General features: G+C 40.7%; 1 protein-coding gene across 2 annotated transcripts in view; it reads left to right on the forward strand.

Annotated features, from left to right (window-relative positions):
• Positions 1 to 18016, forward strand: part of snx29 (sorting nexin 29) — a 148204-nt gene that overhangs the window by 13731 nt on the left and 116457 nt on the right. For both annotated transcript variants that reach the window (XM_073490286.1, XM_073490287.1), the window contains 2 exons: positions 5465 to 5528; positions 6115 to 6243. In XM_073490286.1, coding sequence (XP_073346387.1) covers positions 5465 to 5528; positions 6115 to 6243 — 193 coding nt within the window. The remainder of the gene's footprint in view (positions 1 to 5464; positions 5529 to 6114; positions 6244 to 18016) is intronic.

An 18016-nucleotide genomic window follows, 5' to 3' on the forward strand; every position in this document is an offset into this window, starting at 1 on the left:
GTGTGTGTGTGTGTGTGTGTGTGTGTGTGTGTGTGTGTGTGTGTGTGTGTGTGTGTGTGTGAGGGAGAGAGAGAAAGATATAGAAAGCCAGGGGAGGAAAGGTGAGTGGAGCTGCCTGTAAGTGCAGGGACTGAGCTGTCCTCCAATCTATTAGCCGTCAGTAAAAGGAGGCCACGGGGTCACAAGGAGAGCTGGGGATCTACAAGTCGCTGATGTGGAGGCTGAGAAAATAGTCTTCAAGAGAGAGCGCTCCTTAGAAAGATGTAAAGCAGCAGATCCTGAGTCAAGGAGAAGGTTTTAGTAAAAAGTCAAATCCACCCTGAAGACTGTAACATCACTGTAACATCAGGTTTTTTGGCACCAGTCCCTCAGAATCAAAGAGCAAAGAGCTTCTCTCTCCAGACGCCCAACAGTCTCATAGGGAGAAATCCATTGTGAAGGAGGCAGAGATACCAAATTCTACGCCTACTGTCGACTCGGCTCAATAGACCAGAATGCAACGCAGCCAAAACAAATTTTGCATTTTGAGTGAAAGACCGTGACTTTTTTCTCGACTGGAGAAATCTCGCTCTCTCTTGCTCTCGCTATCACTCGCTGACTGCTGCTTTTGCTCCACCCGCCCACTCACGTAACCCAAATCAACATGTACAGACGCGCTTTCTAGAAGGTTGTGCAAAGTTGTTCCTGGGAAACGTAGAAAAACCACAGAGGAAGAATAAAAGTCGGGGTGAGGGAAAGCAACTCAAAGAGAAATTCTTGAAAACCTCACATCACACAGTGATGATACACTGATTTGATTACAATATCTCATTGTAGATTTTGCCTTGAAGCAATTTTCACTGGCCTTATCTGCAACTGAACGTATCTCTTACTAATCTTCAACACTTCAATTTTCATAAAGGCAAAGTTAAAGTAACTTTTTTTTTAACCTTAAAATCATTTTGATCGTCCAGTGTCTTGTAATAGGGTGAATGGTGTCTCTGTCTCAGCCCCATATACTTAGTTCTGCACTATGTAACTTCAGCGAGAGGGTAGGATCACAGTGTTACATACATGTTTACTTCAAAGTACGTTTTCAACACATAACATTGGTATGATGTAATGACTTTTGTTTGTAGTCAGCACCTATATTATGTCTGACAAGTTGTTACAGTCCTGGGATTTGTATTTACGTCAGAGCTGTTACACTCAGAAACTTGGGGGGGGCAAATCACTTTTTTTATATCAAGTTCAGTGAACTTGTCAGGCGGAGTAGTACTGTGCCAGTGAAAACATTTTTTTTGATGTAGCTTTTTTCTAAAGTTTGACTTTTGACCCCCGTCTGTGATTTTTATTTTAATTTTTTTTATCACCAGATACAGTTTTAACAGAAGAGAAAACAACAATAGACCCATTGTGAAAGAGATGTCTGTAAAATGGTGGATACATTCTTTTGAGTGTCACAACCCCCGCGGAATGACTCATTTGACTGTCATAATTTGAGCCATTCGGTCCAATAACATTTGGAAAGTCTAGAATAGCCACACTATTAAATTTTTTTATCCCCCCTCAAGTTAGCCGGATGCTAAACTGGAAGTTAGCTGGCTTGGTCGGCGATCCAAGTATTTTCATAGTCATCCATTCACACGGTGGAATTTAGCTTGTTTACCCTGCTCTTACATTTAGATCAAAGCCGAGCCAAGCCGAGGTGATAAAAACCCGGGTCTACTGCAGAGTCAATTGACCCGAGTGTAAATGCAGAGTTTACACATTCCCATTGCACACAAAAGCCTGATCTTAGCGGGTTTAAGTAGGATTATTGACCAGTGGAAAAGGGGTAATAGTGAGGCCAACAAGGTTATCGCTATCTGTTTAAGCTTGAGACTCAATTTAAGTGAAAACTGAAGGTGGAGGGTTAAGTGGATGTTTAGAAGGGACTGGGGGTTTACTGAAAGATGCAGTCAAGATGCATCATGGGGATTGTTAGGAGCCATAATGGCAACTAAAAACCAGGATATCTTGGGCTTTGCTGGTTTGATTTTACCATTCTTTCTAAAAAATCTGTCTTTTGTGAGTTCCTCAAATTTCTCCAAGCACAATACTTATGTGCTTCAGCATGATGATTAAGCCTGATGATTGGCTCATATGCAAATAATACATAATAAGAGAGTAATAAGATGTTCTATGAATAGGAAAATTTGTAATATATCATTACAGTGTCTGTATGTTTAGTGCTAAAGAGTAGCAAAACATTTAATGACTGTTTGCCCTTTTTGTGATTAAGGCTTTGTGAAGCGCACACAAAAACACACAGAGAATACAAAACCTGCTGGGTTTTTAAGATGCGCAGGAGGAACTGAGAGAGAAAAATGGTGTCAGAGAGAGATCCCTCAGTGATTTCCATTCAGGTCTGACAGCGTGCGAGGCCAAGCAGTCCATTGATTGGAGAGTATGGAGTCTATAATTCACAAGGCACCTCGATTACATGGCCTAGCTCTCTGCTAATGCATCTATTATTGGAACAATTGAGCAAGAGCGTGTAGGTTCCGGTGGAGGCACACACGCACACACTCACAGACACACACTTTTTCCCGGCAAAGGTTCGCTCTTGCACATGTGATGTTGCGCACATATGTATTTCCACACATATATACACACACTCGTGCTGTAATTTGTCCATGTCCTCCTGTGAGGACAGAAGGCCGCCTGGCTCTACTGAAGTCCCTAATGGCTCGTCTGTGGCACCTGCTGTGAACGCGTGGTCGGACTAAAGGTCATATTTATTCCTGGCCTGCTGATGTGGAGAATGGAGCCATGGAGATAATAGACTTCCTCTTTTCTCCTCGGCTCTCTGTTGTGCTCATCATCATCATCACACCTCACCTCCTCCTCCTCTTTCTCCTCTTTCTCCTCCCCCAAACTGGCTCTTAGCTCGGGGCTGGAGGAGACCTACTTGTGTCTGGGGCTACATCGACACCCTACATTAGTTATGAGAATAGAGTTGTGGTCTCTGCGTGTGTTTGTATGTGTGTGTGTGTTAATGGTGGAATGCAAAGTGCAGGGTAGATTAACTCCTCATGGTTGTTATTTTTGGAAATCCTGGTAACAGCCTAGTTAGGGGCTTTAAAACCTTCATGTGCACCTCCAAGCGTAACTATGGAGATGAGTCACTGTACCACCTCACAGCCCGGCCCAAATCTGCCAAATCTTCGCATCAGGACGGAGATTAACATCAGCTGGCAGCTGACTGCTGGCAGACTTTGGCTGTAGCTGATACAGTTGAAGTGCTTAAAGGGTGGAAAGGATACTGAGGATTTTAGTATGAAGTTGCTGCTGTCTGAAATGAGTCAGAAATAGTTTTTTACAATTTCCTCTAATGCAAACTGAAATATACAAATAACTTGTTTTGTCTGACTCCTATTCACATTTTCCTGGACATGACTATCAGATGAGCTCAAGTAGCCCTCAATAGATAATACCTGAGTCTAACTCGAAGCAGAATTTTATTTAACACTATTATTTATATGTTATTTCCCACTCAGGGCCCTTATCCATCAAATTCTTGAAAGCGTTTCCCTTTAAGATTCGTGGAACCTTGGTTCTATGTAGTGAACCAGCCCACATTTCCACCAGCAAAACCATTAGAATTAAGGATGTGTCATCAACAGAGGGCATTGCAAAAATGACTTGTAGGATATAACACACCCACTTTGAACTTCAGTTCAAGGAAAACCTACTATTTTTTGTTTTCAGCGCAGAACCAACTTTTTGATTGCACTGGGGCACCTAATATTCAGCAGGTCTGGAAAAAAAAGTATAAAAATGTTGTTGTTATCATTTTTCTGCACCTTTATCCCTGTTAATAAATCATTTGTTAAGAAATTAAATTAAAATGTGTTATTGGGTGCACCTAAATAAAAAAGTTAGGTGCACCAGGGTCTGTAGCCCTGATCCTGGAAGTGTCAGTTTTTTGGCTTGGCCTCTTTTTAGCCATAGTTGTATGGCTCAAGACTGATATATTACTGTAACTGTTAGATGGATTGCCATGAAATTTGATGCAGACGTTCATGATCATGATTCAGATGATGAATCCTAATTAATATGATGATCCACAGGCTTTTCATCTTGCAGGTCACTTACCCAGTAAAATGTATAATAGCAAATTTGTACAGTCAGGACTTTGGTGATCCCTTGACTTGACCGCATGATTCCACCATTAGGTCATTAAGTGAAATGTCTAAACAACTATGAGTTGGATTGCCACACTCATGCCCCCCTCAGGATATATTGTATTAACTTTGGTAAGCCATTAACCTTTCCTTAAAGTTAAAATTGAATCTGGGATAAAGCAGCTAATTCTTAACACACCTTGAGAACAAAGCGATAATTTCATTCTTCTCAGTGAGGAAAACATCATAAAATTGATCATACAATGCAAAAACTCTCCATACAGACATGAATTCTGCACATTTTCAAAAAATATTATTAAATTGCCAGATGACTGTACAAGTCATCCTTGGAGACTCAGTTTTGATTTAGTTTTTGTAGACATAACAGCATTTTCAAATCAGCTGATCTCTATAATCAGAGCTCTGTAACTATGACAGCACTGGAGAAATATCCAGAACCATTACTCTGGAAACTGTTGTTAGGTGACAGCTTTGTAGCATTAACAATTTTGAGATATTGTTTAATATTTTATTTTGCTGTCGTTAGGGAGGAACCTCCATTATATCAGAGGTGGGTGACGGTGACAGCCCAGAATATTTTATTAAGGACGCAAACATCAGCTGAATATATCAGTGAATTTAAAGGAGGGCTTCGGCTAGTTTGGCTCTGAGTGGTAACACAATAAAAATGGCTGCTTTTTGTGTTGAGATGTATGAGCCAAAACCACCAGTAAAGATGATGGTTTTCTTGCCTTGCTGTGTTGTTGTGATGTTTTTTGATGCAAAGACCTTCTGCAAATGGCACCTTTATTTTCATGAGTAATTTTGTTGTTGTTTACATTCAGTAGGTGTGTATTTGGCTGTCTTACATGATAATACATTACTGAGAGTCAGAGTTTGGTCTCATATTTTCTTGATAAATAGTTTAATGCATAAGGTAGCCAGTGTTTCCCTCCCCTGCATTAATCTTGGATTAGTTTCTTTCTCCAGAGGTTTATAGTAGCTTCCACAAAAGTATGTTTTACTCTAGCAATAAAACTGCTCTCTGTGAGTCAGATAGATATCATTCTGTATAACTTCTGTCAGCAGAAAAAAGTAAAAACCTGATTTAATCAAAGCAGTTCATCTTAAGGATGGAACAAAAGTGCAGCATTAATCCTGCAAGTGTGGCGTGAAAGTGGGATTCTGTTATTTCTACATTTGAAAACTGTCGGTTATTAGTTTATGTATATTGCTGTGTGTAGTGTCTGTGTGTATTTCATCCGTTTGAAGTAGTTTCAGTGCAGAAATCTCACTTTGGTCTCTCTCCTCTGCAGTGGAGCTTCGTCAAGCTATCGTAGCCATGATGAACAGGAAGGACGAACTGGAAGAACAAAACACGTACGTGTGGGAGATATTCTCCTTATCTGCTGCTCGCAAACCCGCAAATACACACACATACACACACTCACACTGGAAGAAGATATTGAATGACCTTTCTGTATAAATTGTGTCAGCTTGTTTTCTTTTTATCCTGGGATGAGATGTGTTTTTGTGCTGACTTGGGGGCAGGAAACTGTTTTGTTGTGTTTTGTTTTTAGCAATAAGCCACCTGAGACTGTGATTTACACTCATTTAACAGCTGCATAAAAGGATCGTGGATCATAGTACAATACAATTCTCTTGTAATGACCAAAAAACAGAGTATAATGTTTGCACACCTTTGTGATGAATCAGAAATATTATACTATAAACTATGATGTGCACTCTGGGCATTAAAATAATAGAGATGCAATCACAGATGTGTGTTGATTAAGTGTTTTATTTTAGAGATGAATGTGATTCAGGCAGATGGTTATTACTGCAAATAAGGAAACTTACTAATGTTTATCAAATCTGCTGTTTATGAAAATTACATTATACTAAGAGTAGAGGATTAGGGAGTATTTTGTATACAAACACGTGATCTACTTGACATGTTGGACAGGTCTCTTCGATGCCTGCTGGATGGGGAGATGGAGCACTCAGCAGGCCTGAGGCAGGAAACTGATCTGCTGAAGAGGAAGCTGGCAGAGCTGGAGGAGAGACACACAGCCAAGGTCCAGGCACTGGCCAGGTGAGACACAGCTGGGGTGTCAAACATTAACACTGTCATTTCTGCTTGCAATATTGAAGATTAAAGCTGCCCTTGCCAAGCTAGTTCTTAAAGGGTAACTCCACCAATTTTATACAATGAGGTATGTTTACAGGTATTGGGGAGCACTACTGCATGTGTGAAAAAATAAAGTAGTATAAAGCCGTTTGTGGCTCCAGAGGAAGCTGCATGTATGATGTCACTCAGTGACGGTTGCATTGTGGGTAATGTAGGTGCTAGATTTTGAAAAGTTGTCCACTAGTCCAGCATTGCACTCCTATAACACTGTTGTACTCATTATGGACAGTTTAAAAACAAATGATCAGAGTCGATAGAGAAGAACCAGAGGTATCACCTTTTTTATTCCACACTTTCTTCTTCCGTTTCAAAACCTGGTGGCTACATAACCCACAATGCAACTCAGCCACTGAGTGACATCACTGGAGGCAATTTATTAAATTACATGCAGATTCCTTTGGAGCCATGAAAGGCTTCATACTACTGTAAGACCTTTAAACACACTTCATTGTGTAATATTGATGGAGTTACCCTCTAAAGGAAAAACTAACCCATCCTAAAGGCTGTTAACACAGGCAAGAGTTGTAACAAAGCAGAGATTTCCATCAACCCAGACTTATACATTATAGATTTACCTCTTGGTAACTAGAGCTGAATCGTCTAGTCAATTAATCAATTGGGTAATTAATAGAAAAATAATTGGAAATTATTTCTGTCATCTTTTAAAACATTATCAAGGAAAAATCCTCAAATTGTACTGTTTCCAACATCCCAATTGTCGGGATTTTCTGATTTTCTTTGTCCCCCATTTCACCTTGGGCTCTTGGAAATTACAACAGGCAGTTATCACATTTTTATTTTGTTGTTGATATTTTATAAACCAAGCGGTTAATTGATTTTTTTTTTTTTTTTGAGAAGATCATCTGCAAGATCAATCGATAATGAAAAAAACATTAAATTAAAAATTTACGGATGTACTGCCCTTGAAATAACAAAACAAAGACAAACAAAGCTTCCACATCTCACAAGTCCTGCACAAAATAATTGATCCACTTGTGATGAGTGAATATGGTATCTCCTCTGTCCTTGAAACTCCAAACTAACTTTTCTATTTCCACCTGTAGAAGCTAAAGTGTGACATTTTCAAATGTAGTTCTGTACTGTACTGTCTTTTGTCAGTGTGTCTCTGCAGCAAAGAAATTACAATATTAAAAGTTATGTAGAACATGTTTTCCGTTTTGCTCTCAAGCAACTTGAGTCATTTTAAATGTCATTATGGGAGAAGTGTCTGCTTTGAGGGCAAAAAACCAGCAGAAGCATCTAGTGCAGAGTTAGTATATCTTGTGTCCAGTAACACAGCTTTCTTCTTCTGTTCAGCTGTTCTTTTCATGGCTGGTGGGAGAAATTTTGCTGAAAAATGTTTTAGAAAAGGCCAGAATTTGAATCACTTGACATTGTAATGATTGTGTCATTGTTACTGATCATTAACCTATCAACCCCCTGCAGATTTTATAATGGCTGTTTGGAGCTTTTGGGCAGAACATTTTTTACATAATGTGGATTTAATTGCTTGGCCATCCAAGCCATTTGAATAGACCTGTGTCAGATAAGGCTTTTTGGCTCGCGATGGCAGGAAATACACAGGTCTGATTGATAACATTAGCGACGGCTCGGGTGAACACAGGCGTTATTAAGGTTATTAGCTGCACCTGTGTTTGACCTCAGAATGTCAGTATTATCAAAGATGATGAGCAAGTTTGTGAACTTTTGACTTCTCTCCGTCTATTTGTCGTTTGTAGCTCCAAATTCAAACCAAAAAGTTTTCCCTGAGGACGTTCATGTCCAGGATCAAAGTTGCTTTGTTGCTATGGTCTGTGCCGGGCTGTGCCTCATGCCCCAAACCTCTTCCCCAGACAGGAAGGGGAGTTACATTTGTGCAACTATCACCAGCTGTGGTTACATGGACCATATTTCTTCAGACTCCAACTTAACTGTTTACATGGAAGCTAAATAAAGTTATATGGTAAGATGAGTGTTTACATGCCCCAAAGCTTTTAATTAGAATATAACTTTATTGACATGCACAAGATGGCTCCGCCCTCTGCGAGGTGTCTAATGTGCAGGAAATATAACAGAAGAAGAAGAAGAAGAAGAATACATTTTATTTAACTTTATTGAGAAAATTCAATTCATTCATTAATTTGTCTGCTTGTTAATACAATTGTCAAGATGACCCACATTGTGTCATCTGATTGAAAATTCCTTCAGATTGGGCCAGATCAGATCAGTCTCTTCTGATTGAGCTGCTTACATGAGGCATTTTTATTTTAATTGGGCTATTATTCTCATTATTTGTGGAATATTGGGGTCCGCATCTACTATTCAGTCTCCACATCCAGTTCAGTTTGCTCACGATTAAAAGTATTCAGTGGCAAAAATGTCAGAACAACATAGAGAACTTTTCCCCTTTCGCACTCTTCGCGTCACACAAACGCGCACTTTAATCCCAATAAGTGACCACCTACTGTTTTCTTGAAAATGAATTGCCTCACTTCCACATCTACAATTGATTGCCCATATGCCAGCAGTCTTTAGTCGAGCCCTGAGCCCTTTAAATAGAGGATTAGTCATCCTTCAGCAGTCTAAACAGAAAACCCCAGGAAGTCTGTGTTCACATCGTAGCCTCCTACAGCAAGTCAAGCCACCAGCTAGGATTGATTGAGTGACTCAAGTTAAGTGTGTGGGGACTGTTGCGAGGACAGTGTAGTGGCTGCCGGGGCTTTTTAATATGTGATGATTTTCATGTTCACATGGAACAATTTAATGGACTTCAAATGGCAAGAGAGGTATAGAGACATACTGTACAAGAAACAAGTAATGGCCTCATAACGCCTAACTCTCCCTGCAGGTGACTGTGATCTACAGTGTGCTTTCCCACACAACCAAAAACACTCAGACACACAAAGCCTATTCTATAGTCCGCCGCTAAATCTCAAGTGCTGCTTTTCCTTCTCGGCCAAATCTGTCTCGATCAATAGCGGCTATAAATACCACTGAAGGAGCAGCTAGCCAATGAATGAGGGCTGGAAGCTGTCAGCATCATTCAGTGAAAGAGGCTACTGGCAACGGTTGCTATGTATCCCACAATTCTTTGGAATTCATTCGCACTCAGGGTGGATTGGGAGTCAGTAAGCCTTACATAAAATCTGACACCGAACAGTAACATCTTGAGAGGGGCAGTTGGCTTGCTCGTTGACCGGCAACAAGCTGGAGGGCTCAACTGCTGTTGAGTCAATTGAAACCTTATTTGAGACAGATTGTTTAATCTCGACTAACTTTGATAGGAATCACTTCACTGAGACCAGAAATTTTCAGGTTTATTGTTTATTTTCAAAACCAGATGCTGTTTGAGGAAGACGCTGCCAGTCATTTGCTTATTTTAGTGTCTTCCCTAGTTTTTGTACTTTTATAGTAGAGCAACACCCACCCCAAGGAAGTGTATGTATGTGTGTGTGCGTGTTTTTTTTCTCAAGCCCAGGTTTGTATGGGGGTGGCAGAGGATGAGCGAGCCGCCATAGATAGATTTCAGCTGACGTAGACTCCGGCAGAGGGGAGTGGGCTAAAACGAGCCGCTGCTCACTTGCTGAGTTACTCACAGATAAAACTCAGATACACAGCCAGGACCCGTACTCACATACCCCAGCCAAAAATAACACGAGAATGTAAGACCCTTACCCACACATTGACACGTAGCAACCCACATCCTCACTCTCCCAGACTGTAGAGATGGGAGCACACATGTAACAATCCTCATGCATGTTTGCATGCACACACTGCCTTAAATGGTCTGCAGAGGAACTTCACTGAGTAAACCGTTAAATTGATTTCTTGTTACTGAACTGCCACTTGTTACTGAACTGCCACTTGTTACTGAACCGCCACTTGGTGACAAATCCAAAGATCACAAACCAATCATTGGTAGCATGACTATAATAATAAGCAAGAACACACATTTGGTAGTCATTTACTCTGCTGCTGCAATGCTGAGATCAGGAAAGAAAACTGTATTTATTCACTGACAAACAGCCTGAACTGTACACTCACTGCACTGCTACATTCATAGATATAACACTACCGCAAAGCTCATACTCAACGTACACCCACTGTCTTCTTCTTTCCCTCTCTCTCGACTGCTCACTTACTAACATTAAACACACAACCTCTGCACCGAGTTAGTCCTCAGAAGAGTTTGCTACTTGTATAACACATTTTAGTTTAAAAAAACTCATAAAAATACATTTAAAAATTCCACGATGCTTTGGCACGGCATTCCACTGGTCTTGCAATACACTCGCGGAAACCCTGGTGTGTATGTGTGAACTCATTGTTGCAGAGAAGAGAGAGTGAGAGCGACCGGTACCTGTGTATAGATAGTGCCGAAAATTAGGTTTGAAGCTGCTTCAAGTATTTGAATTGATATGTATTAAAACATCTATATTTTTTTAGACTGAATGAAGTTCAAATTCGCCAACAGTGGTGAGTCTTCCTCTACATCATTTTCAGACAAGCAGTTAGTAGCCTACCTTATTAGCTAGATGGTTGCCGAGTAGATGACCTACAGCAATTGGACTGTTAAAATCAATCCTTCTCTGAGTTTAGACACCCACTGATCATCCTCTGCTTTTGTTTGTTAAAAAATTTAAAACATCTCTACAGGAAATGCATTATCTAGTAAATGAATGTCATATATTAAAATATAGTATCACTTATGCATCTATAATCTTACTAAAAAAATTGAACCCTGTGAGGACCTCAATAACAAGTAACGGCATAGTTTGATCAGATTTCTTTTATTGAAATAAGTTTGTGATAATACTTTGCACAAACTATCTTGTTTGATATTTATCTAGACCACCAAAAGAATTTTAATTTGTAACACTAGATAACAATTTAAAGGCACCCTTTAGAATTTTTGTCCACTAGTAGCACTAATGAGCAATTTATTTATGAGTGAGTTTTGCTCATTCAAATGGTTGCTCACTGATGGACAGTTTGTGTCAATAACACGCCAGTAAAGGTAAGATTAGCTAGCAAACATTGGTGTTAACAATGTAGGATTTAAAGTATTAAAAAGCCTAGTCTAGTCTGAAATATCTCAATTATATCACTTAAATCGTTTAGCCTAACTTTAGGTTAAAAATGTATTTTATTTTATGATAACCAAACTCCCATATATCTGCCTTCACATCTCAATATTTTCACCGTGCCTTTAATTTAGTTGCTGTCCCTGCTAATGATAACAGACATGGAGTCATTAAAAAACTGTTGCATTAAAAATAGATGACCAAAACCCAAACGGTCTTGCTCTGAATGTCTAACCCTCAAACTTGTTCCCTCAAGGATATAACACACATAATACACACACCACACACACACACACACACACACACACACACACACACACACACACACACACACACACACACACACACACACACACACACACATACAGGCAGACATAAACTCTCTTTCCCCACAACTATTTCTTGTCCCCCTTTTTAGACGTCAGTTGGCACAGCAGTAAGCAGGCCGCTCACAGCAGAAAGATGGGAAGGCGGCCAGCTGAGTGGGTTCGGGCCAGGAAGTGGTACCTCGTCACTGGGAGAGGGGGCGGTTGGACAGGCGGACACATACGCACACACATACGTACACACACACACACAAAATAAATGGGAGCAGATGCCTTTTTCTTAGCTGGCAGAGCTGCTGTCTTTTCTCCAGGCTGTCTGGTACGGCTGATCTGAGCGGTGGCAGAGAGAGCGGCTGTGAAGTTTGCCTAGTTTACTTGTTGGGAGTGTTTAGGCTCGCTCTCTTCTTTCTTTGGGAAGTCAATTATGTCACTCTACCCAGGGGGGGCTTTTTCCTTCAACGCCTAAGTTTTAACAACCCAGCCCTGCACCCCATAGCCTTGTTGTGCCTGAGTGTGGATATATATGTGTGTGTGTGTGTGTGTTTATACAGCTCTGGGCTTTGAGCCTTTGGAAGTGTGACACAAGTGTGTATGCTTGAAGTTTTTCTTTTTTTTTTAGAGGCTGAGCAGTAAATTGCACTCAGGAGCATTACCCAGCGACTGAGCTGTCTGTCTCTGAAGGCGTCTCTGTACCTCTCATTTACTACTTCCAAACAAAACCAGTACCTGAAGAAGAGCCAATTTAGCTGTTTATTGCACATTAAGATGACTACTGAGCACCGGGATAATAAAGGAAGGGGAGGGGGGATTATATGAAAGAGAGAGAAATAACCCCAGGGCTGCGACTCAAGTTAAGTAATTACTGCGTGTAGTTTAAGTTTAAGCCTCCCTCTTGAGATACTTTTTCGCCCGTTCTTCAAGAGAAGATAAGAACCTGCATGCTTCCTCTCTTTCTAATAGTTTCTTATAGTATTTGCTTTATTTGTGATACACAAACTTTATAGTTGTCACTCTTTCTCACAAAATATTTACAGCTTCTTTATCTTTCAGAGGCACACTTTATTTGCACAGAGTACAGTTATTTTTGTAACACTATCTTTATTTTGCACACTAAAACAATCACAAACTCTTCTTGCGCACAAACACTGTTCATCTTTCACGCTTGTCTCTCATGTGAAAGAACATGAGATGACTTCTACATTTTTTTTTTAACCAGCGTACTTACTATGCTTATCCTCTGAGCAGACATTCACACTGACAGCATTTCTGGGTCAGACTATTGCCCTTAATGAGAAATCGGCTTGTGGCTGGCCCCATATCAGCCGGACAAAGGATGCAGTTTTTTCGCAACAGAGATGCCGAGCAAGGACTTCACTTTCGACACACTCATTTAAAACTTTGCGGCCCCTGAAGGCAGAGAAGACACTTAGAGTTTCAGATGAGTTTCTCTCGCCGCATTTCCAGCGACCTAACGTTCACTCCAAGCAGAACATCAAACAACTTAATGGATCGCACTCAATTTGAGAGCATCAACGGGGAGAGCCAAAGCTGGGGTTTCGTGCTACAGTTTTGGGGTTGAGGAAATTTGACATCGTTGTCCATCCCAGAGGGCTTTTTGGTTTAGTTTTGTTTGGTATCCGTCGTTCAAATTCTGTCCTGTGGGTCTCAATAATGGTTGTCTACTAAACTGAGTTTGTAGTGATGGACTCGCCAGAGGTGTTTAGGAGGTGAAGGCAACACAGAAATCTAGGATTGCAGCCCAAGTGGGTATTTAATAGCATACAATGATTCAGTACTGTGTTTGCAAGGTAGTTTGCTAACTGGCTCAGAAATATAAAGCTGAATTTATCAGGGCACATGGCAGGGAATATTATCAGTAATGTTTTTCTGTGTTGCTGCTGAGTCTTTAAATCAGCCACTTGCATTGTGCACATAAAGATGAGATGTGGCCACAAGATGATTAATAAAAGAGAAATGAAAAATGTTTTATCTCCACACAATTATGTTTTAGCAATGCTTGCACCGAGTCTGTTGGGCTATATTTAGACTGCCAGCCCAAATCTGTTTTTCAGCATATACAAATTGTATCCAGATTGATTATAGGCGGTCGTGACAGCAAAAAAACACTTTGAAAGGGATTTTTGCAAGTCAGACGTTGGTTTATAAAGCGATTCAAATCAGGTTTCTAAAGATGCATCTCAGTCTCGATGCTCTAGCCGCTCACCGGATTTCAAATACCCCTTTTCAACCAAGGTGTTTCGAGTGCCAGTTCAGAGTCAGTGCCTATCCTCTAACCAGTTCTTTGGGTTTCGACAGCTAAAGAATTGGCTCTTGTCCAGGAAAGTGGTGGCACCAACTCTTTGCTGGTCTAGAACAATGAACTGCTTACGTCAGGGGCTGGGGCAGGGAGTTAGTGTAGCATGTGTTCTTACTTATCCACGGGAGAGTAAACAAAAGAGTTTTGCTATAGATGCCAAGTTGAAGCAACAGTGGTCAGAGGACCAGACATGTTTGGATGCTGGAGGCATGCAAAGTCAGGAGCAACGAGTGTTGCTCATGGCTTATGCCAGAGCCGACGTAGCCCACCATAGCGTTGCTGGGAAATCTTCAGCATTTACAGGGGCGTAATTATGTGACTCTACGGTTGCTCTCTCCACTGGAAAAAGCAAACCAGATCTTAGAGGGTTCGCAGGTTGAACTACGAAGCAGCACTAGCTTTTGTGTCACCTTTCACACAAAACACACTGAGTGCACTAAATCAGTCAATCACACAATCAGTCTTTATTCGTAAAACGCCAATTCACAACAAAAGTCATCTCATGACACTTTCCAATTTGAGTAGGTCTACACCATACTCAAATCCAGAGTGATGGAAGTTCATTAGAGCGGCTGAGCAGAAACCATGCTGCTACTAGCAGAGCGGTATGGATGACGACACAGAGAACAACAGACTGTGGACCGTCACACTGAAATATTTTTGTCTCTCAGTGACTTTACAGATTGTTTTGAGAGTGAGATGCTGGATCTCATTTTCTCATGCTTCCCTGTTGGAAAGCCACATCACCAGCGCATGAAGTGACTGACGCCTACATTGTTGCAGCAACCAAGCCAGATAGGTTGGTGATGTCTAGGCACGGAAATCCGATCTGATCACTTGCAAATAACAGTGTGGACAGCCAAGAAACGGATGGATTGCAGTGACATTTGGTACAGATATTAATAGTGGCCAAAGTATGATTCCCCATGATTTTGGAGAACCGCTGACTTTTGATGTAGCAACACTAGCAAGTCAAAGATTTTCACTGTCAACTGGGAAATATCTCAACATCTTGTTAATGGAACAATGACTATGAATAATGACTTTGTGATCCCCTGACTTCTCCTCTAGAGCCTTTTTAAGGTCTTTCCAGTTCACGGTGTGATGTTAAGAAGTGAATTTTCTGTCAGTAATGAGAAGGTTTATTGCACATGGGGAAAAACAAGACATTCTGCATTTGATTTAGCATGTTGCGGCCTGAACTGCTGTACGACCTGAGGGAAGCAGCTATAATACAGACAGGACACAGAGGGTGTATTTTACACCTCCAGGTCGTGTTTTATCAGTCTGCTCTGAAATTGGATTTGAAAATGTAATGTGCAGGTGAAGCCGATGTTCCCTCATATTTCCCTACCAATTTCCCTCAAGACTGCTTGAATTGTAGATGCAGGTCGTAACATATGTGATGATCTACACCTGCATCAGGAGTTTGTTTTGTACAAGAGCGTTTGACTCCATCATCTGAGTTCGTTATGGAGATAATTTTTCCTTCTGGTTATTGTATCGGTACATCTCTACATACCCGAAGTGGCACACTGGTACGTGGATATGTCTCCATGCAGGGAACCATACATCTGATTCAACCTTTTGCTACTCCAGTGTACGCTGTGTATTTTATTGATAGAAAGTCCAGGTGAAAAGGTATCTGATGACCAAAGGTCGAATTATGAACATTTGAATAAATCTTAGATTAGATTAGATTGACCTTTAAGAACCAGCTCGGCTGATATGCTTGATTACTGATTAGTCTTTTATTGGCTAACAAGGCTGAAGTTGATTTTATATATATTTTACAAGGTGACATTTTTCCTGCGTAAACATTGATTTTGCTTTTTCGTATCAAGCAGTGTTTTCTGTCTTAAATGATGCACAAAGCAAGCACATTACATCAGCAGAAAACACTTCAATTGTATGAGAGAGTGATCAATAATTCAACAAAATGTGTTCACTATCAGGCTGTTGTAACCTGAAAAGAAATTCCATTTCATGCACAGGCGCAACTTTGTTTGGAGAATCATTTATTCACAGCAGTGACAATCTGCTGTGAATACATGATTCTCTGCACAAAGAAGACTGAACAAACAGTGATGTTCTTGAATAACTGAAAGAGCTTTTTGGAAATTATTTTCTATTGACAGCCTCTTAAATTGTGGTGTGCCATTAGGAGTGTTAAAATGAATGGATGCAGGTGTTCAAAAAACCCAGACTGATGGAGCAGGTTTGAAAGGACAGTAGATTTCAGATTTCGGCGCTGATGGCAGAGTTTTTACTCAATTCACAGCACCCGTTGAATGCTAGCACACTGGAGGTGAAATTAAACAGTGACCTCCAGGTTAAAGTGGAACAGTTCACCCAAAAATGAAAATTCAGTCATTATCTTCTCACCCGTATGCCGATGGAAAATCGTGTGAAGTTTTGTAGTCCATAAAACATTTCTGGAGCTTCACAGCAAAACAGTGTAACAGCATTCTCCCCAACGAAGCTAATGGGGACTTGTTTTAAAACGTAAAAACAAAAACATTAATAAAATAGTAAGGCTCCATACAGCTTGTCAGGCATAATCTAAGTCTCCAGAAACCCCAAGAAACCAAACTGACATGATCACCCTGTGTTGTGCTATATGGTAGCCTACTAGAAATGTTCCTTTATTTAAACCTAAGGAGAAGCAATTCCACAACACTATAATGTAAAAAACAACAACAACAACAAAAAACTTCCACTTTGGTGGCAGAAGAAAAGGCTGTCAACACACTGGAATAACGCCTTACAAGCTGATACAGCTAGTTAAAAGTTCCCTATTTACACTTCCAGCAAATGTAGAGCAACGTTTGCGTCCATTTGGGGTTGTATTTCTGGACGCCTGGTGAATATGAGTCTGATATTTTGTCTTCTTTTTGCTCTGCTTTTGGTCTCCACCAATCCTAGTGGAAATTTCCAGCTCTTTTGCTGTTAAATGCTCCATGTTCACCAGCTTCATGCTAACTTTATCTGTCACTGTTTTGTGGTGGCAATGTTGATTGGACGGCTTTCCACCCAATTGGACTACTTTGTATTTGATTTGGTGGGTAGAAATGTTTTATGGTGGCTAACTTCAACCGATTTTAGAAACGAAAATCGTGACACCTCTAGTAACAGGTGATAGCGCTCTACAAGAACTCAGGTTACACGTCTTTCAGGTTACACATAGTCATTAGATCTGTGTGTAAATATATAAAAAGTATGAAAATATTGATCATTGCAGCTTTAACAATGTCTTTAAAAGGACAACAAACATCTGAAGTGTAAGTACAAAGTGGACACCTGTAGGTGTGTGTACTATTTCACCTTTGTAAAGATGGAATGGTTTCATCGTCTCTGTGTGAGACTGAAAGGAACACACAAGACAAAAAAGCTGAGTTAATCGAGTTGTTAAGCTCTAGATTTGCTAAAAGTAATTTTTTTACCTGTCAAGTATCACTGTCAGTTCACTCACATTTTGTCAAACACTGTAGTCTGCCTGCTAGTATAACAACAGACAAAAGACTCATTCTCAGTAAAATGAGATGCGTCTGAATGTCTTCGTATCTCCCAACGCCCATACACAAACACACACTTAGCGCAAGCGGCGTGTATCAGCTATAATTTAATCAGTCTGGAACAGCGTCTGGGCTGCGGGTGGTTCTGATAACGATGTGGACGGCTCCACGGAGAGCTCGTCATGTGGATTCAGGAGGTCTCCCGGCAGGCGCCTCTTTTGTTGGTGGGGAATGAGGGCTGATAAGCAGGGCACCAAAAATCACTCGTGGAGAATGAGGGGCGGGGGGACGGCGGCGGAGCAAGACAAAGGCTGTTAAATTTAAGCGCCAAGGGCATAAAGCCACACTCCAGCTCTGATTGATTTCCTCCCCAAAGTCGATGATGTTCAACCAGTCACGGCTTGTAAGGAGACTGCTTCTGTCTCTCACTTCTTT

This window comes from Pagrus major, chromosome 20, assembly GCF_040436345.1.
Source record: "Pagrus major chromosome 20, Pma_NU_1.0".
NCBI classification, from domain to species: domain Eukaryota; kingdom Metazoa; phylum Chordata; class Actinopteri; order Spariformes; family Sparidae; genus Pagrus; species Pagrus major.